General features: G+C 42.9%; 1 protein-coding gene across 1 annotated transcript in view; it reads left to right on the top strand.

Annotated features, from left to right (window-relative positions):
* The first annotated feature begins 4265 nt into the window (after positions 1 to 4265).
* CENPW (centromere protein W) overlaps positions 4266 to 22857 on the top strand; it is a 62159-nt gene continuing 43567 nt past the window's right edge. Inside the window, exon 1 of the mRNA XM_085609318.1 lies at positions 4266 to 4417. Coding sequence (XP_085465444.1) covers positions 4328 to 4417 — 90 coding nt within the window. The 5' untranslated portion in view covers positions 4266 to 4327. The remainder of the gene's footprint in view (positions 4418 to 22857) is intronic.

A 22857-nucleotide genomic window follows, 5' to 3' on the forward strand; every position in this document is an offset into this window, starting at 1 on the left:
ACAGATTTTAAGGCTAGTCTCCCACCTCCGAATTCCTGCAAGCAAAAACCTGATTCCTCGGGGGCTTGGTATTGTGTAACGTGCTAATTCTTCCAGCAATAGTCAGAGTGGCGAAGCAGGGGCTCTAGAAGGGGGGGAAAACCAACAAAGCCTCATTAACAAGCGTATGGTCTTTTACAGACCTGTGAAGTACTCGGGGGAGGCTGTGTGTGTGCCCGGGAAGCTGTTTAGCCGGGTTTGCACACACAAGGGGGGGCGGGGGTGGTGTATGCACTGCCAGCAACCTGCCCCAGTGCACAACACTTGCATCACCCTCTCTCTATTGCGCTCCATGCTTCTGAAAGGTAAGAGAAAAAATGTGCATTTGCGTTTCAAATGTCCGATCCCGCAGCAGCACAGTAACCCGATTCATGGCCCCATTCTCCAGAATTTTTTTAAATTTTTTTTTTAAATCTCCCACTTCGCTCTTCTGAAATGTTGGCATGTATGCCTTAAACTGTAAAAATATCACACAATCAATCTGGAAACTTTGTAGCTATGATTAAGCAAAAAAAAGAAGCACCGCTGAATGACATAGAGTCATAGACCCTGCTTAGGCTACAGTTCTGTTTTAAAGACCACGGAGCAGGAGCAAACAAGCATTTGCAATGCAATAGGTCTCGCATTTACGTGAGTTTGAGCTATTGGCATTGTTAATGACAATGCCTTATATTTATGTTGGTTTTTAAAGCATAAAATGAAAGGCATTGCCATTTACAATGCCAATAGCTTAAACTCATGTAAATGCGAGACCTATTGCATTGCAAATGCTTGTTGTTTGTGTAGCCGCATAAGAGTGCACGGCTATGGATTGGTATTTTTATTGATTTATTTGTAGTTTGGACATCTTTGTTTTTTGATGTGCAGTTTCTACTAGGGTCTGTGCCCCTCCTGAATCTTTCTTGCCCCAAGCTCACCCGGTGCTGGCTAGTGGTCGTGGAAACGATAAGGGGGTGTTCCCTCTGATTGTCCGTTTTGTTACCTGTTCTGGGCCCTACAAGTAAGGTGACCTGATGACTCCGTGTCATCAGGGACACAAGCTCGCAGTCGTCTGCTTTCTTCAGCAGCCCGTGAATTTTAGGAATTCCATTCCTGGTTCACAATTGAACCAGTTGGTCTCATACACCTGCAAACACTGATAAAGGAACACGTGTCTCCGCGTTGGACCATTGTGTCCCTGCGGAATAGCGTAATATGATGGCATCTCTTTGGAGGAGGCAGGATTGAGGGGGGGCCAGGGCGGTGCGATGGGGGGTCGGTGCGACGGGAGGGTTCTTTCTCCCGATTATCGTCACCAGAGGCAGCAAGGCAGGCAGCGGCTAGAAGACCTTGCTTCGTGCCCTTGCTGCCTCCTTCGGGCCTGGGCTTCCACCACAAGGACGAGGGCCATGAAATGCTCCTCTTTGTCCAAACTCCTTCGCTGTGAATTGTGGGGTTGTCTTTTTAGTCAATGTTTCGAAAGTGTTTATTTCATTTATAAACCCGATTCATGAGCTTTTACTTGTAGCTCTGTGGTAACGTGTTCTAAGAAGTACAAATAATCCATGCTTGTCGTGCTTGGTTATGTGATAGCAGTGGGCTGAGTATTAGTGGCCACATCTGGTGTGAGCGGGCTCTATCCGTTGGGGAGGGGGGGGAGGGTCTCTTCCTGGTTTGTGAGTGCTCTGCTCCGAGTATAAATGCTAATTGCGTTGGAAGTGAGATCATGCGCCTAGAAGTACATCGGCTAGTGAAATACCACGTCCTTGTCCCCATTCCCGACCTTACCCGAAAGGTTGCTCCGTTTCCGATGGCCCTTGCTTACGATTAGGCAATGATTCTATGTAGTAATGGGGTTAGAAAATTAAATAGGTGGTTGTGATTCCGCTCTCTACTTATTAGAAAAAAGGTGCAAGTAAATTAACATTTTTAAAACTGTTGCCCTTCCGTGGTCCATTTTTAATTAATATCTCTTCCATAGTTCCAACCCTGTCCTTATTTGTTTATAAAACAAACTCTGGAAATTCGTAATTCCTAATATATGGATACATTTGTCTATTTGAATGAATATCACATTAAAATAAAAAGGCGAATCTTAATAGAAACAGCTTTCAGCATGTCGCTTCTGGCTGTGCTACTGAATGACCGCTATATCTGCAAGAGATCCCGGTGCAGCTGTCGAGTGTGTGCATTAAAGGTTTGTTAGCTGCATGTGCACAAGAATCATGTTTTATGTCAGTGTATTATATTCTCTTTTATGTTCTGTTAGTCCCCTGTAGCAGAACGTTATCGTGCCACTGTGGCCTGCTAGCAGTCACAAAGATGCCCTGCTAAAACTGCTGGTGCAGGGGTCTGTGCGATTAGGACTCTTGTGTGTATGAACACAAGTAAAAGTAAATCGACGTTTTTGCAGTCTATACAGGATGTCTGACACACTGGGACAAAGTGTTAGTTCTACAAAGATTGAGATCTGATCAACAATTTGGGCCCTCAGCGAGACGTGTTCAGACTGAAGCGCTTGTACCAACTAGGTTTTCTTGTACAGACTAGTTGTCATTGTGCCTTTGATGATACGAATGCGATGGCTTATACATTTGGGCCTGCTTTTGAATCAAGGACTAGAAAGGCTTTTTGTAGCTTGTATTAAAAAAAAGAGATATTGTTCCATGCTCTGTGTGCGCCTCCTGCTTTTGTACATTCATGTTATAATATATCAACGGTTAAGCCAGGGTGGTGGGCACCCAGAATTTTGAGATAGGTTTGAGTACGGTAATGCATACCACAACCACTCATGCATGTTTTCTCGAATTAAAGCCGCATCCCATGAAGCCCAGGAACTGGATGCTGGTGTGGACACCTGTGGGATACGCTGGAGGAGGCTTCAGGATGATTGGATTCACCAGTGACTGCTGCCTTCCCAAGCTCTGCTGTGCCGTCCCATACAGGCTCCCATGCACCTCCACATCTCCATTGACCCCCCCATAACAGCACAGCATCAGGCGGTGTTGGCAAAGGGATCTCTGGTTTAGAATGTTGCGCTGCTCGTGCACATCATGTGTGCTGTGTTGTGTGTGCTAGCAACAGTGCGTGAAAGGGTTAGTATCCTGCATTTACGCTGTCACTTGGACGAATATGAACTCTGCTGAACAGCAGGGTGCTTACTATTTGCATCACTTTTGCTACATTGCAATGTACCGCTTGAGCAAGCTCTTATCCATAGATGTAGCAGCTGAGTGCTAAGGTTGAACGTGCAAGTTGGTTCCATTAAGGGTGATGCTAGATTCTGGCTGACGTCTCAGTACCTCTCTGCATTACAAATGGCTCTCAATACCTCTCTGTACTAGAAATGGCTAGCCTGTTTATTAATCTCGACGTTTCAAAATGGATGTATGCGCCTACGTTTTATGTGAGTTGTGATTTAAGTGCACAGTATTAAAAGCAGCTCTTGGTAGATGCGTAAACGTTTCCTTTTGTTGTATTTACTGAGCGCAGTGTCCCACAGAGCACAGAAACCACAGCAATCATTGTAAACAGCCGCATCAGTTTAAAAATTAAAAGTTACGATCTCGGAACGGTGGTGGGGCGGGCAAACGGGGCAGAAAGTGGGCATGGCGTGCTGAATGTAACACAGTACGTCGTGCCTGCAAATAAGAAACAAGGTGTCGCCATCATGCTTTCACTTTAATGATACAAGCATTGGCCGCGCGCGAAAGTGAAAGCTGCGCGATGTGACGGGAGGGGCGGAGGAGCGTGAAAGCAAGGTTGGTACTGCATATAAGAAACGAAAGGACATAGGAAAGACAAGCATTGGACACGCGAGACGCGATGGTGGGGGGTGGGGGAGAGAAGCAGGAGATCTGATGAAAACTGGTGTGAAATAGCAGCAGGGAAGGGGGCGGAGAGGGGCTATGAGGGAGAGCGACGTAAAGCCATATGGCTGCTTTGCGCGCGTGCACGCCTCGTGCACTGTAGCTCTATGCCAGGGGAAGCACTTAAAAAACTCACTTATAAAATGTCTCAAAGAGACAGCTTTCGCTGTCTCAGCGAGACCTAAAAACCTAACAATGGCGTCTGCAATTGCAAAAGAAGGGAACGCGCCTAAATCGGCGATCTATCAGCAACCACAGTTTCCGACTGATGCGCTGCGTCCCCGCATTTACGCATGCGCACTAAAGAGAGACGCTCGACGTCAAATGTGACGTTGACGCAAGGTCCTCTCTGCTCATTGGTTATGAGGATGTTTGGGTTATTAATATGCTCGAACTTCCTGTTTTCAATTTAGAGGTTAGCATCCCGGACTGAGCTCACAATGAACCGCAGGGTGGTTCGAGGTACCCTCAGCAAGATTATCAAGAAGAACAGATCGAAATTGCGAGTGGCACGTAAAGTCGACTTATTGGTGAGTGTGTTTACGGAAAGCGCCTTAAAGTTTCTAAATAGTACCGCAATAGAATTAGGATCTCTCCAACCCCTTGAGACCCCCCCCCCCCCGTGCATGGGAATGGAGATTGTCTATCCAGAGGGCATCGCAAGACTGTAATAGAATAGGCAGGATGACTATTTATAAATATAGGGTTCTGAATACAGAGACAGCGAACAACTCAACACCTTTCAGCTTCAAATATCCCCGTTGAAAGTTCTCGTGTTGTTATTGAATGAATGACGGTTAGATTTTGTTTTTATAGGACTGTTGAAGAGTTACCACTGCGGAGTATGAATTTCATGGCTTTCAGTAGCAGCACTGTGAAACTGTTATTCTGATACGTGGAACTCGCTGACTGCTTTAGACCAGATCAATCAGGGCCGGTCAAGGATTTTTTGGGTCCCCTGGCGAATGGGAGATGTGAGGCCCCTCTAATTAGCATGTGCCATCACAAGACTATTAATCTTCTTTGGTATCGCTGAAGTGACCTATTGTGGATATCAGTGACGTGGATAAAAAGATAAATACCCACATGTAGTAAGTCCATCTACTTTAAATCTGTATAAAGTGGATGACATTAGTCGCATTTAACGGAAAAGGCACGCACAGGTCTCACAAAGATGGATTTCGTTGCACAATGTGACTCAATGTTAAACGATTCTTTCAAGATTAGTGTAGGATAAAAGCAGGGCCGGCGCTAGGCGTGGGCAGCTGCCCAGGGCCCCGCGCCTGCTTGCAGCCATGGGGCCGTGCACGTTTAAATATTCCACGCTATTGAGGCACAGGGGGCCCTCTAAGAGTTTATGTTTTCTTTGTTTGAACATTTTCCCCTGCAGGCCTGTCTCAGTGGGTCTAATGGCTGCATCTCCATGTTGATGACACCAATTAGACAGTTTATTTAAGTGTCCTTGCTGTGAAGTGGCCCTGTATCACTGAAAAGCAGAATATCTTGTTGGGCGCAGAGCAAAAGATTAAATGGCGATGATGGCGCATCACAATGGAAACTGCTCACCTAGCACAAGTGGAAAGGGAGCAGAGAGGTTGATTAAAGAGGTAAGACACACTGAATAGAGTGGGGGGGAGCAGATAGGTGTGTGTATTGCAGTGAGACGGGTGCAGGCAGAGGAGCAGAATCAGTGTGTAAAAGTGGATGGAGCAGGTTTAAAGTGTGCTGGGTCACTCAAGTCTCAGACCCGGTAATGAATTAAAATCGACATTCAAAAGGGGCCCTATATTCATGTCCTTAAGTTTGCCTGCAAATACATTGAACCAGTTTCTGCATGATGAATGAAAGTTCTGAAAAGCAGGTGATGAGACGGGCCCGCTCTCCATTTTTGCCCTCACCCTCAGAGTGAAAAAACTAATCTTAACTCTGCAGCAGTGCCCCCTGCGCTACCTTCAATGAAACTTAAAACAGACTTGTTATAATTCTTTCACAGTCTCACGTCAGAACTGCAGCATTCAATATTATATACAAGGAAGTCGTAGACGTTGCTTATTCATCTTATGCAACTAATTACCACTGACAAAGCCAATAGCCCTGGCTTGTTGTAGGTGTAATTTCACTTGTTGCAATATTTTTCTGGAGGCAATGACGGAGGCATCAAAATACCAGTCAGGTGGCAGACTATGCTAAGCACAGATTTATATAGCTTACATGGTTTTTCAACCACACCCTTAATTACATCAGCAACTCTCCTTTGCAAGACGCCCCCATTTTTTTTTCATCCCTGCTGTCAGGTCAGTATGAAGGACGTTTTTAGGTCTCGCCTGATCATGCGCTGATCTGGCCGATAATTTAGTGTACGGGTTTTGAAAGTGCTGCCACACGGCCTAGCGCTTGCGTTCACGCGAGCGTGTGCAGCCGGCAGCTTTCAGCGCCACCTGGAGCTTTCACTTCTTCCGCCCGCATTGCGCGGCCAATGCTTGTTTTCCAAGCTTTGGCTGCGAGCGCATTCAACACTCCCGCTTCTCCCTCTCCCCCACCACATATGGCGTCTCGCACGCGTGGCCAATGCTTGTTTTTTTGCATTGTTGGCTACTCTATTGGATGCCTGACACACATACCACTATTTGAGCAGGTCCCTTAATGCGGCTTATGGCTTTTTCCATTCTGTCACTAGGTTCTTTGTTGATGCCTTAGCTGGGGATTCCACTCTCTTTTTAAATACAGCCCCCACATTGGTATGTGGGGATCCCCCCCCCCCCCCCCCCTGAGTATCCGTCGCTAGGAAATCGCCATCTGGAGTTGCAGCCCTTATTGTTTTGAGCTTTCATTCATCTTATTCTGCTTGTATCACGGCTTATGACCACAGGAGTATCTTATGTTCCCACCAGATTTGCATCTACGGTAAGCCCCGGTATTCGTTACTTTTCCCACCTGATACTTTCTCCTTTTTTCATTATTTTTTCTATTGTTGGTTCATTGGCTACTGCCCCCCCATTCAAGGCTCTTTGCATTAATGCATATTCAATTTTTATTCCTTTTTCTTGTGCCTGCAGAGGTTGCTCAGAACTGTTCTTTTCTCTGCTCCACGCGATTAGCGTGTGCCTGCAGTTGAGGTAAACTATTAGTATTGCCGTTTCCTTTGTTTCTCTTATCTCCTGAGCGCACTAGTGCTCTAGTGCATGTACATATTTTCCTTTCCTATTCTTATTTTTATTGGTTCTCTTGTTCTTTCATCAGTCCCTACCTCACTTACTCCTCACCGTAACAGCACAGTAGCGCCTTGGACTGCTGATCCTGTGTGGTAGTGTGGCTGAAGTCCTGTGGCATTAAATAGCGCTGCTGCATCTTGAATGTCAATTGCGTTGGTGGATTATTGCATTAATATAGTTTCGAGCAGCACCTTGCATCATGGCCTCCCTGGCGTTTCTTCAGAAAAATAATACTCACCAAGTCTCTGGTGTATTTTCTCGCCACTAGGAAGTGAAGGGGAAAGTGGGAGCTGGCGATAAGATGGCCTGCTTCGAAGGTACATCACTGCAGCAACAGAAGGCCTCTGTCCTTGCTTAGAATACAGCCCACATTATTGGGAGAGGATGTGGTCCGTCGGCTACGCTGCTGACTTTGGTGCTGGAAACCAGAGTTCGAGCCTCGAGGTAGCGTCCACATCCTGTGATTCTGGACAAATCACTTAATCTCCCTGTGCCTGAATGTGTAATGTGAATACGGTGCTCATGTAAAGCGCTCCAATACCTTCGGATTGAGTTCGCACTATATAAATATGCAAAAAAAATACATGCATGTTTCGTCTCAGTGGATATTGCTGGCTCAGCGCTCCTTTGCTTCACCCTGTCTCTGTGGCATCCATCAACCTGAGGAAACTGTTTTCACACAGGCTGGTTCCTTTGACTTGTGAATGACTAATGACATTTAAGCACGTCCCATAGCATCTACTGAGGAGCAACAGAAGAGCTGCCCACTGAAAACACTAGATACAGTTTGGGCAAATGCTCAATTTTAACCCACGCCTCCACCTGGAAAATGAGCTCACACTCCTGTAAATGCAATACAATAGGTTCCGCATTTACAAAACGTTTAGCTATTGGCATTTTAAATTACAATGCCTTTTATGTTTTACAAAAGAAAAACAAAAAAAGACATTTACAATAACAGTAGCTCAAAATAATGTTAGTGCAAGACCTATTGCAGTGGCAATGCTTTTTTCCTGTGTGCTTCTACCCGTTCCACATTGCTCTCTTTCTCCCATGTGCTTCTGTTCTCACGTGCTCCATGTTGCTCTCTCTCGCCCTTCTTTTCCAGCCGCCATCCATGTTGCTTCTGAACCCATCCTCTGATCTTTCCCGCACCAGTACTCTGCGTGTTGCTTCTGAGCCCTGCTTTCGTTATTTCCCTCCACCTGCCTCAAAAAAAAAAAAAAAGCTTTGGCACTGCTTTATTTTTCTTTATGTACCAGTACAACTTGGATCAGTAAATAAAAAATAAAAAACTTCACACGCTCGCTGTAGATGCGTTCATGTGTTGTGCTTTTACCTACAAAATGACACAGCTGCTGCAACTGCATAATAGCATTTGTTTTTAAATGGGGGGGTTCCTCTTTATCCATGCTGCACAACATCGCTAAACAAGCATTGGCATAGCCAATAGGTCTCGCCTTTGGGACCTTGTAAGTGTTTAGTTATCCAGCGCAATATCCTTGATGCAACATCAACTGTTGCATGGCTAAACATTTATAAGGTACAAGGTTTAGCCATGCAACAGCTGATGTTGTTGCACCAAGGATATTGTGCTGCAAAACTAAATACTTGTAAGATCCCAAAAGCGAGACCTATTGGTTATGCCAATGCTTGTTTTGGCTAGTTGTTGACCTGCTTTATGGTCAGGTGAGCCGGATTTTACTATTGATTTTTATGATATTAAAGCAAACATTGCCTGCACCAAACGCACATCGGTGAAGTCTCACTACAAAAAATGTACACAGCATATCTTCAAGGTTTAAAACTGCACTAGTTTGCAAACATGGCACACTTTTCTAGCTAATTAACTCACTAATAGGGGCCCCTTTTATTTTGGTACTGGGCCTATTTTCTGTCCCAGTCTGATGCTGCATGTTAGGCAGGGCCACTGGAATTATGCGATTGTGCGGTGGTGGCGATTTCTGCAAAATAATGCATTTGCCGCATTTGCCACATAATCGATCATCTGCTGCATAATCTACAGATTTTAACTACAAAATTGCTTTCTATCTCAAACGGTTCAAAAGTTACTAAAAATGCATGACACGTCTTGCTGCATGTGGGAAGGCCCTTTGAAAAGCTGAAATAGTCAACTTTCTGTTTCCTACTGCTAAATTTGGGTGTTAAATTGGTACTAATGGGGTGCAACCAGTGCCCAGACAGTGTTACCAAGTTTTAAAATGGCAAAAAAGTGAAGTAATACTATTTCAAAATGTGCAGGATTATGCTGCATAATTTGGCTGTTTCTGTATTTCATCTCACAGCATATTACTCTTGGATGATGCTCCCTTTGTACTGAGTCGCCTCCAGGTGTTTATAACAGGCTACAGTTGAGCACCTTGGAGTTGAGGCTGCAGGCAGTAGAACTTTCACACTGTGCCTGTCTGTGGGTCAAGAAGATGTTCAGATTACATGATCATTCAAAATATGGTCTCTCTGCAGAGCACAAAGAGCAATGGTCCTGCATTCCAGTTGTGATTCTATGCAAATGTGTATGAAGGAGCTACTTATTGGTCAAAACAACAAGGGGAATGGAAAATAATTTATTGTTGTTACTCATTTAGCTTAAACAGCTAACAACCATTGACAAAACCCAGTCGCCGCCGGCATGAGTCGTGGGTGTGGGGGTTGCGGGGTGTTGGTTTAATTTTAATTATTAAAAAAACCAAAAAACTTCCCTTAGCAGTCCCGATCCGATTCCACGTCGTCTCTGCTTAGGGGCCTCACATGTTCCTATTCTGCCCGGGGCCCCACATATCCTAGGACCGGCCCTGGATAAACGCTCCAGACCATTGCAGAAAATTAATGGAAAGGCTTCACTATTGTAAACAATTATGCAACAGGGTATAGCGAAATAAAGTTGAGTTCAAATACATGTACCTTTTTCACTTTTGATCTGAAAGCCTTACAAATCACAGGCCAGACCTAAAAAAAAAAAGGCAGCAGAGTTCTGTAGAAACAAAGCAAAGATTGTATTATTGACCAGCGCATCACCTCTATGCAAGGCTGCATCAAAGAAGGGTTCAATTCACCCCTGTACCGAAAAGGCTTTTTAAATGTCAGTATTTGGAATTCTCAAACTAATACATCGTTTTTTTTTTTTTTATTTATTTGTTTTTTTTTTCATTTGGATAAGTACTTCTGCATTTATGATGGAAAAATGAAAAAAGGCAAGTTCCAGATTACAAGGAAATAACAGCAGGATGAACTACTTACGTGTGCTATAAAGAAGCAACTTAAGACTACATTTAGTGGAAGTCTGTGCTAGTGGAAGTTACAGTTTTGATATAAATTCCTTTTAATGTGAAATTGTAAACAAAGTTTGATGATGCTTTTTTTTTTTTTTTTGGAACCGTTAGTGAAGCCAGTTGTGAAGACAAGGCAGTGGACAGCTTTGTCGTGTGTTTGCACAATTATGTGTGTTTGTTGCATCAGTATACCAGTGCTGTTTATTTCTGCCGCTGCTATGAGATAAGAGTTTAGACCTTTGTATCACATGGACAAAGAAACAATATCAGCAATTGGGTTTTGCTTTCAGAACCCAGAAGTTGTTTTTTGTCTCATCCATCCACCCGCTGATATCCAACATTTCACCTTTATATTCTGTTGTCCGTTCTTTCATCCATCATTCAGTCTTTCACCAGTCTGTCCGTTCATTGCCCATTCATATCCAAAGCTATTCATCCTTCTCCAAATGCATTCCATCCATCTCGCCATCCACCATTTCATTGATCCATCAGGGGTGTAGAATTCCTATAGCCCGACGCCCGGGGCATATTGTTTGGGGTCAAGGGCAACACGTTTTCATGTGTATTTTGTCATTGGGACAAAAAGCCCAAGCCCCCTACAGCACAAACACCTTGGCTGCCAGTCTACAGAACCACATTATGGATCTGGATAAGACATTGCCTGCATTTAAGGTAATATTTGTATCCATGTTATAATGCTGTTCACACTTATATTTATGGTTAATTAATGCAAAGCCTTTATTGTTGGGGTGAGCGCTCTAAGTAAATGTTGTAAGCTCAGACTGCACTACTGACAGTGGTTCCAGTATAAAAATGTGCGCACACATTTTCATTGTTTAGCAATATGAGGCTATGTATTCTGCTCCCCAAATGCTCTCTGGTTAGATGCAAATATGTGCATAAGCTTGAAAGCAAGATTGTTGATTCTTTGCTTTCAAAATAAAATGTTCACAGAAAAATGAGAAAATATTTTGCTAAACTACTGTAAATGTTACTGTACCATTTCTTTGCGGCATCATTTAGTAAAATGTGTAGATATGTGCAAGTTTTTTCAATAATATTCATAATGGAAAGTCAGTATGACCAGTTTTAATAAGAGTATGGGAAACATAAAAATAAACAAGCATTGGTAAAGCCAGTAGGTCTAAAATTGTTGGTCAGCCTTTTGGTTTTGTCAATCTGTGACTTGTTTTGGCATGGTTTTTGCAAAACCTTACTGGTGCTGGAGCTGCTGGGCCCTCTCCATTATAACAAACATTGGCAAAAGTTGTTTTGGTCTCAAATAGCATACATTGCCACAGTAGTTTCTGGCAGTGAACAAAAGGACTATGTGTCGGTATGCTCCTTGTGAAAGTACAGAATGCAGTCACTCACAGTGAAGCTAGCCGATAGAGCGAGATAAAGCACTTTAATAAACACAAAAGGTCATGGTTAACCAGACCTAATTAGGGGCCCAATTATTAAATAAAGTCTTAAAAGTCCACCCATGTCCTTGAATTAAGTGCATATAAACGACTTCAATGAATTCACAAGACTTTACAGAAGTAAGCCAAGAAATAGTACTTCTAGAAAATATTTGTGAACTGCATTTTAGCATGAGCAAATATACAGGTGTGTAGATTTGAAAGTCCACTTTTCCTCCAATCAATTTGTTTCCCAACCCTGAAAGAAGTTTTATGTCTGCCATTGTCCGGAGTAAATTTCTAACCGTTCTCAGTATGGGAAAAGATTAGAGAAGAGTTGGTGAAAACCCTTAAAGCATGCAAGTTAGTAGGTTTGCATAGATTAAAGGGCATCCAACCGTGGAACTGTTGCTTACCATTACCTTCATCCCCAGTATGCAGATCTGCGGAAACGTGGCAACATACGGGAATTGCTAGTATTCAAACCCTAGTATTGAAAGAACCCTGGCAGAATCAGGGAGGCTCTTTCAGAGCTCTTATATAATGAGATTGCTGCCATAATTTGTCGCCATATTACATGGCACAAAAGGGACAAGTGGATTTTGTTACAGGACAAGTAGCTTTATGAAGCAACCTGCCCCATGGACAGGTAGATGTTTTATTAAATTCCACACCCCTGATCCACCCTTTCACTCATCCATCCATCCTATCACCCATCCATCCACCCACACTTTCACTTCATCCTTTCCCACATCCATTCATTTACGTTTTCACCAATCCGCCCATCCATTCACTCATCAGTCCATCCATTCACCCTTTCACTTATCCATCCATCTTTTCTTCTTCTCTCCACCCTCCCTTTCATTCATCAATCAATTCTTTGACTCACCCACAATTACATCCATCCTTTCCCTCGTATGTTCCACCCTTTCACTCTGTCCCTCCACCCTTTCACTCTGTCCCTCCACCCTTTCACTCTGTCCCTCCACCCTTTCACTCTGTCCCTCCACCCTTTCAGTAATCCATCCACCTTTCAGCAGTCTACCCTTTCCCATATCCAATCTTTCACCCATCCATCCTTACATCCCCCCCCTTTTACTCATCTGTCTACTGTTTCGCTCCTCCATCATTTCTCTCATCCATCCATCCACCCTTTCACTCCATCCATCCATCCGTCTTGCCTTTAACTTATTCATCCATATTTTTAATCAGCCATCCATCCTTTTCACCCATCCAGCCACCTTTTCACCCATCCATTCAGCAGGAGATTCACTAGTCATGTATGATGCACAGTGCCAGCATATGAGATGACTGTGACACGGCGTTGTAGTTCTTCTTCTTTTTTTTTTTCATTTCTACATAGCACAAATTCTGCCCAAGATCTTTGATGCCATTTACACTCGTACCAATAACATTGCAAATGCTCAAATATATATTTTTTTTAGGCATAAAGAAATGTTATGATTTGCCCAGAATCTCTGGATTTGGAGCAGACACCAGGACTTCTTCTACCTGGGTCCCTACTCCGATGTGCCTCAAGGCAAGGGAGTTTCATCCCCTGGGCTTCACAGCAATAGAGTAGTGCAGAGACCAAGGTGAGAGTGCCCCCTGTCCTTGGCCTCACAACACTGGATAATTGCTGCAAGGCCCAGGAAAGGGAGCCCCATATCTGTACCTTGCAGCCTGGGACAGTGCTTCAAGGACCAGGCTTTGCTAAACACTGCACTGCTGTGCCAGCCTTTTCTACCTGCTCGCTCTCCTCCCCTGATAATGGTGAGGAGACCCCCAGCTGGTCCTTGGAACAAAGGCACCCTTCTGATGTCTGACAACGCAAAACTGAGAGGGTAGGCCATACTTCAGGGAAGATTTTTAAGAGGCGCTGCCCTGCCCCGATGTTCTTCGACAATGCGATTATTGGCTTGCTGCTGCCGCCAATTTCCCCACCCACTGTTTCCGTCCCCCCATCACTTCACCACCGGAATACCACCACACCCTTGGACGAAGGAGGTCAAGACGACTCCTTTAAAAAACACATTTGTAATGTGATCTGATTGGGGCGGGCACTGGAGGAGCAGGATGGCTGACTGATTCTTGGAAACTACAATTGGAAGTCCTTAATCAGAAGCTTGACAACTATGAAAGAGAATTGCAAGAAGGCAAATTACGAAAATATAGGCGAGATACCATTGACTACAAACTGAATGAAGTTTATACTTGGGCTGAAATATACACGCGTAAACGGTTTGACACCAAGAAAACACCCACATCTTCCGATGAAAGTCTGGTGTCAGACAAAGACACTACCATTGGCAGCACACCTGTTTCAGCAGTTATTCTTACTCAACAAGCTGGCCCTTCCACCTCATCAGCTACCACGTCAACTGGTACAACGTCTGCCTCTTCTACTCCTTCCACGTCTTTTTTTTATCACAGGCCATGGATCACGGGCCTCCCCCATCCCAACCAGATTCATCCAAACCAACAACGCACGAAAAACCCGGAGAGGGAAAGGAAGGAAGTGGAACGTCCTTACGAAGCAGGAAAACAGTGAACTAGTCATCAACATATCATCCTACATGCTCAATGACCAAGAAAAATCCCTACTTGGACGTGGATTATCGTTTGTACCCACATCCCACACCACTCATCTCCAGACACAGGGTGAATTTTTCAAATTTATGCGTACCATCCGATTGAAGCACTTCTTCAACAATGTTGTGATGACTACTCAGCAAGATAGAGAACCAATCCAACAACAATTTAAGCCCAGAAGTACATTTATGCCACCTTCCTCTCACAAGACCCTGGACAGTTTTGAAACGCTGGTCAACAAGGATTTGGAAAAGCTTAATTATCGACCAAAGCATCACAGTAACATCTCTAAGTACGAACGCAACATCATCCAGAACCTGGCAAACAATCCATTGATCGCAATACAACCGGCTGACAAAGGAGGCGCCATAGTGGTCATGGACTCTGAGTATTATCATTTGAAAGTATCATCACATGTCTCTGACACTAACACCTATATGCTACTTCCATGTGATCCCACTGTGCAACTTCAAGACTTGCTTAACTCAATACTCAAGACGGCATACGATAATGAATAGATTGACAACGCCAAACGTCTTTACCTAATGACCACCAACCCACAACGGCCTCATCTGTACATGATTCCGAAAATACATAAGAACCCAAATGACCCACCATTTCGCCCAATAGTGTCTGGTTGTGGGTCCATTTTTGACCCCATCTGGAAATTTTTGGATCGCTACTTACAAAAGTTTGTACAAACATGGAGGACCTATCTTAAAGACACAACACATTTCCTTCAAGTCCTACAACAGGTCACGATTGACCCCCAAAGTTCCATTTATCTCTGCACCATCGATGTGACAGCACTTTATACCTCGATCCCACATGCTGCAGGGCTCGATGCAGTGGAATGGGCGCTTCTTAAAATGGAGGATATTGACACTGACAACATTTTCATTCTTCAACTTCTCAAGTTTTGCCTCCACAACAGTTATTTTGAATATCAACACCAATTCTATGCCCAACTGAATGGAACATCAATGGGATTTTCGGGAGCTCCAGCCTATGCGAATATCTACATGGCACAATACGAGCAAGATAACATCTCTAACCTTGATTGGTGGACAAAAATCATCCTGTATTATCGTTACATTGACGATATCTTTCTGATTTGGAATGACACCATATCGTCCTTCACCACAATGATTGAGTCACTCAACAGTACCAACCCTCATATTCAACTCACATATTCCATCAATGAGGACACTATCCACTACCTGGATGTACAAGTGAGCAAAACGGCCTCGAACCATTTCAAAACGACAGTTTTTCACAAACCAACAGATCGAAACAGTCTTAACTTTTTCAAGCTTCCATCCACGCAACCTCATTATGAATTTGCCATTATCCCAGTTCATAAGGATACGCAGAATTTGCTCTGACACAGCTAACAGCTCGTTTGAACTACTTGAAACTTCCAAACGTTTCTCAGCAAGAGGTTACCCTCAGGAAGTATTAACTAATTGCCTAACGAAAGCCATGGCTAAACGGCACGACCTCCTGAAACCACAACCACGTACTTCCCAACAAAGATTGGTATTTGTCAGCAGTTTCTCCACTACATCTTCTAAAATCAAGAACATCATCCACTCTCGGTGGGAACTCCTCCAACAAGAACAAGACTTCCAAAATCTCTTCCAAGAGAAACCCATGTTCGCGTACACTAGAGGTAGGAATCTACGCTCTCTTTTGAAACCTACTACAGCTACTGAAAAACTGAGTATGTACCATGGGACACGTAAATGTCAAGCATGCGTGCATTGTAATAATGTAATTACAGGCAATATCCTCACTCATCCTTCATCTGGTTCCAAGATACCACTGAAACATACTAGTGACTGCAATACCTCACACGCCATCTACTGCATTAAATGCCCTTGTGGAAAGGCATATGTAGGGAAAACTGAACGTAAAATTAAAACTCGTATCACGGAACATAAATCCAGGATTAGAAACAAAAACACTACCTCAAGCCTTGCTATTCATTGGACAGAAGCTCATCATACAATCTCACAACTTCGCTTCCAAATCATTGAAACCATTAAAGTCAGGCCAGGGGTTGACATTACTAATCTACTACTACGCAAAGAAATCTTTTGGATTCAGAAATTGCACACCATGGCTCCATTTGGTCTTAACGATCGTCTAGATTTGTCATGTTTTTTGTAGACATTCTCCTCAACAACTCTCAGCTCACGAATTCTTAGTGTATCCTTCAACACTCTGGGGTTCGCTATCCTTCTCACCACATTATTCCCACACAGCACCCATATCATTCCCCACAGACTCTCACTCGTCATCCGCCTTCTCACTACACTCACCCTCTCTTCTTATCTTAAGCGTATCTTTTTACATTATTCAATGGCTGCATTTGTATAGGATTGTCTTTCTTTGCATGTACATTGCCCGCTAGCATTCGACCTTCTCGTCCATTGCCCACACTTGAGTCCTTTATTCATTCTTGTCACTCTTCATATTTAGACACCTCTTCATAACATCTCACCACGTCCTTTACTATTTTATGGACTCACTAAGCATTCATATCCCCCTTCCTCATTTGTTCATTGTATCCGTTGAGGCTTCTTATACGATGCACGGCCCCACCTCATAGGGCTCTCGTTTTCTAATTTTCATCTCAGGCTTCTTATTATTGTTTTTATATATTTTGTTATTTTATCTTTTCCTTTTTTCATTTATTCATTTATTTCACTCCATTTGTATTCGCATTCCCTGTTATATCTTTGGTATCCGATCTCTGGCTCCTCTCTCGTGTCTTAGTCACGCTGTACCTTTCCATCATGGCGATCCCTGTCAGTCCTGTTTCTAGCTTAACTATACCCCGGAAGTCCGCATTCGCACTAGTCCTTCCGTTCTGGTTGCATTTAATGGCGTGTGGTTTGAACTCGAGGATCTCTCTCCGGTATCGGACGCTTCCCGTCACTACGGTCCACGCTACGCTTCTTGCACCACATTAGTAAGTACTTAGCCCATCCATGTGTCCTTCCTACTTATACTTAATTACTTTGTCGTACCCCTCCCAGCACTCTTGTTTACTTCATGCTTCTTTGCTTGCAGTTCTCACCCTCGCGGCTCCATGTTCAGAATTGTTGGTAAGTGGGGTTTATTCCGTTCCGACCATGATTCACACTGGATAGCATTATTTCCGTTCCTCATGTTTTTTCCTTTCTTTCAATACAACAGCGTTGTTGTCCGGTAGTCATGATTATTTCCTCATTGAGGTCCTAGCGGCATAGTACATGAGGTGAGGCTCACTCGCCATGCTTACTCCATTCCTTCACCAACCTCTCTTCGGCACTATTTTTTCCTCTAGCAGTTCAAACTTTGTCCACCAACACTACTATGGTGCCCTTACACCTTTGGGTGACGTTACCTTTCTACTTTATATAGAATCTTACACTCCTTGCATAGCCTGATTAACAGTGGCACGTTGTTTTGAGGACCCACTTAGGGTAATTCACTGTTGGTAGCTACATAATCAGTGATGTTTACCATTGAGTATCATGTAATGTAAACCTTAGGTTTTACTAATATCCATGATCATTATGTTCCTTTTTGTTTGCAGATTGCCCCTGACGAAGGGACACCAAAGTCCCGAAATGCATTGGGCTCACCATCATGTGATCAAACAAATGTACTATGTATCATATTTATGCTTTGTCAGAAATGCATTAGGTTGATGACTATAAATAATTGTTATATTATATTAATGGATTGTCAATCTTTGTATTTATCTACTACATATATGAATCAATATATGTTCGTTTGATTCGGACTGTTGTGTTTGACCATTTTTTATGTCAATGTGGTTACCAGTCTAGGGTCTTAGTCACCCCCAGCACTGTGCGCAGTGTCAACCATCAGTTGGGTGTTCTCTTTCTTCCTTGCTTAAATACCCGATAGCGAGCATAACACTGCAGCACCTATATCATCAACTACAACTGAATTGTAAAGTAAGCCAATTCGAGTGCGCTGCTCCCCAACTACTTGACTGATAGGGCGGCATTTCACAGAGAAGTGGGACCCATTTTGTTCGCCCTGGGCAGCTAACCACACTGCCCATGCCTAGTGCCTAATCAAAACAAAAGTAAATGACTCGTAGGTGCTCCATAAAAGACAGCACTGTGAAGGTGAATTGAGGTAATAGTGATACATGGTGGAATTGTGGTAGCAACATACAAAATAAAAGAACTATCAACTGATTGGAAATACAGCTTTTCATACAGGACCACCAATGAATGACTGGATGAATGAATGTTTATTGGTTGTGATTATTTAAAATCATTACAATTGTTACAGTTTCGTATAAAACCAGTTAAAAACACCAGATAAAAATACATGGTTACTATCAAAGAACATTAAAAAAAAAAAAATAAGCTGACTACAATTTCACTGGGCGTGGGCTTCTGTGTCAATTTGTGTACTTGTTATTGCCTCCTGGCAGTTTTGGGCTTTTAAACACTTTTTGTAACTTTAAGTCTGATCATAATTGACTCTAGAGTGTTTTGCATTACCCTTGGTACTGTTTCATTTGTCACGGCCATTAGTACCAATGTTGCATTGATTACCAGGAGGTCAATTGCTGTATCAGAACAGTCTGTTTTAAAAATTCGATATCTTGCAGCTTCAAGTGGAAACCTCAGCCTTTAGGCCAGGTCTTGAGACTGTTCAACATAAATCTAAAGTAATTTCCAAAACGAACCAAAACTGTTTTTTCTGGTGCGTTAAAAAAGAGTGCTAGTGCCTCCTTTTCGGGTAAATATACCTTTTGGTAGAAACATAGGTTTCAATAGTGTGGATGGGGCAGTACTGAATTGCAGGCAACAACAAAGTAGATGGATAAATTATTCTTTTATGTAATTGCAAAACCTAAATTTTGGATTAATGTTACCCCTGTTTCTCCAATACATTTGAAAATCATTAATAGGTATGATCAGTAATCTTGCAAGCATAATATTTCTCCTGCATGCTATACTTAGTGCTTCTTTCAGATAGTATTTCAAGTGCTGTAGTTTGTGAGAAGTTATCCTTGATCTAAACTGTTCAAGTGATTGCAACATTTCAGTGTCTAATTTTCTCACTACTGCCATTATTTGCTTTTTGAGTATTTGTTTCAGAGCTTGATGAGTATACTATTCGAACTTAGTGACCAGGTTCAGATCTGGTTCAATACTCACCGTAGCCATTGCCTGGTCTTTTTGTTTTTGTTCATTTAAAGATCTCCTGTAGTACTCTATTGAGCATCCCCTCCTTCATGTAGACCATATAATAGTAGTATCTGAGAGATTGTGCTTTACAGACTAAGTCTTCTTTTGCTAGGCTGAATTCCATTCTGATCCGAGTCTGTTTAGTAAGATCTGGTAGCTGGAATACCCGTCTGTATGTAATACCCTGCATCTTGTCTAAGATGGCTTCATTTGGGCTGTAAAGGCCTCTTCGCCAATCAAGATTGTCTGGATCAGTTTGGGCTTTATTACTTTTATTATGGCATCTGCTGGTGGAATGTGCATCTGCGCATGTAGTCTGCAGAGCACAAATTAAAATTTGTGTCCTTTTTTTCCTCTTAATGTTAAGTGAACTAGTGGGTTTGTCGTATCTGATAACTAGACACCCAACTAGTTGTATGTTGAGTATTCGATCAGATTTTAATTAATTTTACTTTTACTTTCCCAAATACCATTACCGTGGTTTTGCTTGCTTATGCCTCTAATTTATTGATCTGATTATGTTTATGAAGCTCATTCAACATCTGCTGTAATCCTATATTTGTATGGTTAAGGATGACTATGTCATGCTCGTATTGAAGTATCAGTATTTTCTGCGTTCCAATCTGTGGAGGAAATGATTTATGCTTTAGCGATTTCCCTACCAAGGTCTAAGCTGTACACATTGAACAATAGCGGGGCTAGAACACAGCCTTGTTGAATGCCCCTGTCTGTCCTGCTCCCTTCAGACACCTTGTCTCCATGGCCCAATTTAACTCATATCATGGTATCTGAGTACCGAGTGATTTTTCACTTTCAGAAGTACTTGAGATGTGTTCCAGTCTGCTAGCTTTTTCCATAACATTTGTCAGTTGATTCCATCAAAAGTAGCAGATTACTCTGAAGCAAGCGTACATTACTGGATGGTAGAGGCACTTCGAACGATGGGGCAGGTGCAAGAGCGCGACAATGTTATTGATGGTTGAGGCTTTTTGCTTTAACCATGTCTGGTTATAGGGTATTACGTTTTATTTTTCGGGCCCATCCTGCCAGCTCCTACAAAACAATTTTTGCATATCCATTATTTAGCCTCCACATCTAATAAGGTTATTGGCCTCAAATTCACCGGATCCTTGGTGTTGCCTTTCTTATGAATTAGATGCAGTATTAGTCCATGCTACAAGTCCGGAACTTGTGCATTCGCAGCGGCGGTTTGGTACAGTGGTGTTAGTTACCGTGATCATAAGTTGATATATGGTCTAAAAAGTGTGAATTTTAAACTGGGGTTGGCTCCCCTGTTTTCCTGCATTGTCTTTAATACTTTTTAAACTAAAGTCGAGTTGATTTGCTCTTTTTATCGCGTTACTCTTGTTGTCCTCTTGTAAAGAGTCTTCAAGGGCCATCGGTTCAGTTTTATATTTGTTGTTAATATATGCAACCCATTTTTCTTGCAGTATGCAATTTCCATTTGTATAGTTTGTTTCCTATATGTTGTTTACGTAGTGCAACCATTTCTCCTCGTTGTTGCGTAGTGCGTGTAGTTTTCCCCAATGTTCTTCGTAATATTTTTCTTCTGCCTCCCAGATAGGTTTCTGATAAAGCCTCCTTGACTCCATTAATCTGTGTTTCGCTTTTTCATTTGTTTTCTCATTCTTATTCAATTTGCTTGCTTTCCATAAGGTTGCATTGCACTTTCGTAGAGTGTTATTTTTCCAGGGGTTAGGACTCTTGTCCAGCTCTTACTTTCTTATTTGTTATTATATCTTGTTTTTATCCGAGTGAATTATGTATGCAGTTAATTGCAACAAAGTGGCATGGTACAATTATTTTTAATTTTCTGTTTTTAAAAAGGTTTATTCTACTATAAACTCAATTTGCCACTGTTAAAACAATCTATTACTATCTTGCACTGTCTATGTCTCTTAATTGAGCTGCAAGTCTTGGTACTGTCTGTTGTACCCGCTCTCTGTAGGTTGATTTCTTCTTCGCATTTGATTTGAAAGCTGTCTATCACGGGACTGTGGTCACTTTCTCAGCACATGGGGATGAGTAGTTGTGTGTGTTATAGGAAATGTAAAATATGAACACACAGCAGAAAACTTAAGACATACGAACATAGCGCAACAAAAAACACAAGCAGAAAATACACAGCTTTAGATGGTCAAAACCAGTGTAGGCGTAAATCCTGTGCTGACAAGAGGAAGGTTTAGAGTTCACTTGATGGCATAATGAAATAGGTAACTTGAAAGAACTGCAGTTAAAGGCCAACTCATGTTTAGCAAGCTTGAAAACATTCATGGTTTTAACATATGGGTTTACCGGCACACACTCCGTGTCTCTAAATAGATTGTAACCTGTTTAGACAATGGGTCAGGAAATGTATTTAGCTTAGGGCACATGGAGGTCTTAGGTGCACAAGGATAAAAACACACATTTGATCAAAATTGTATTTACCACAAATACAACTGCACTCACATAGTTCAAAATATATAGTCAATTGTTTATCCACTTCTGTGTGTACTGTAAAGAGCAGCTCCTTTGTGGTTCCCAGGATCTGTCCCTCAAAAAGATAAGGTAAAAGATTCTATGCTTGCAGGATATACTGCAGTTCTTACCCCTTTTTTACCAGCACCATCCAGATTCTGTGCTATTTAAACCAATTTTTTTTTACATTAAAGTCACTATAGGATGGGGCGTGGGTTGGTCGGCTGAGCTAATGGCTGCCTCATCTCGACGCTCCGTCGGAACGGAGTAAAGAACACAGATCCCCGACGAGTACAAGTGACCCAGAGACGCAAGAACCGATGATTTGGACATCAGAAGACCCACTGCTGATGTGATCACCACCACGACGCCCTTCGGTGCCCAGGCAGAAGAATAAAACGAACTTGTGTCCGGAGGAGGGAGGAGAGAGAAGCGGAGGTAAAATGGCGGCTACATGGCGTCCCACAAACCGAAACCAAATGGGAAGCACAGCCAAGGACCCGCCGCAGCTCCAATATAGCCAGCAACAGCAGCGCCCAAAGAGAGCTTTAAGGTACGCTAGGCTTCAATCGATCATTTCGGCGGGGAGCTGGTGAGATCGTCCAATCGAGTGTGAGGTGAGGGAGGGATCGATATCAACAGCCGCAGCGACGACCAGCGGAGAGAGCTGTGAGCATGGCAATAGTCCGCCCGGCGCTGCTGAAGCGACCGCCAGAATGGAGAGTGGATAGCAAGCGGCAGGAATTGCGGAGCACCTGCGGGTG

The sequence above is a fragment of the Triturus cristatus genome, chromosome 6, assembly GCF_964204655.1.
Source record: "Triturus cristatus chromosome 6, aTriCri1.1, whole genome shotgun sequence".
NCBI lineage: Eukaryota > Metazoa > Chordata > Amphibia > Caudata > Salamandridae > Triturus > Triturus cristatus.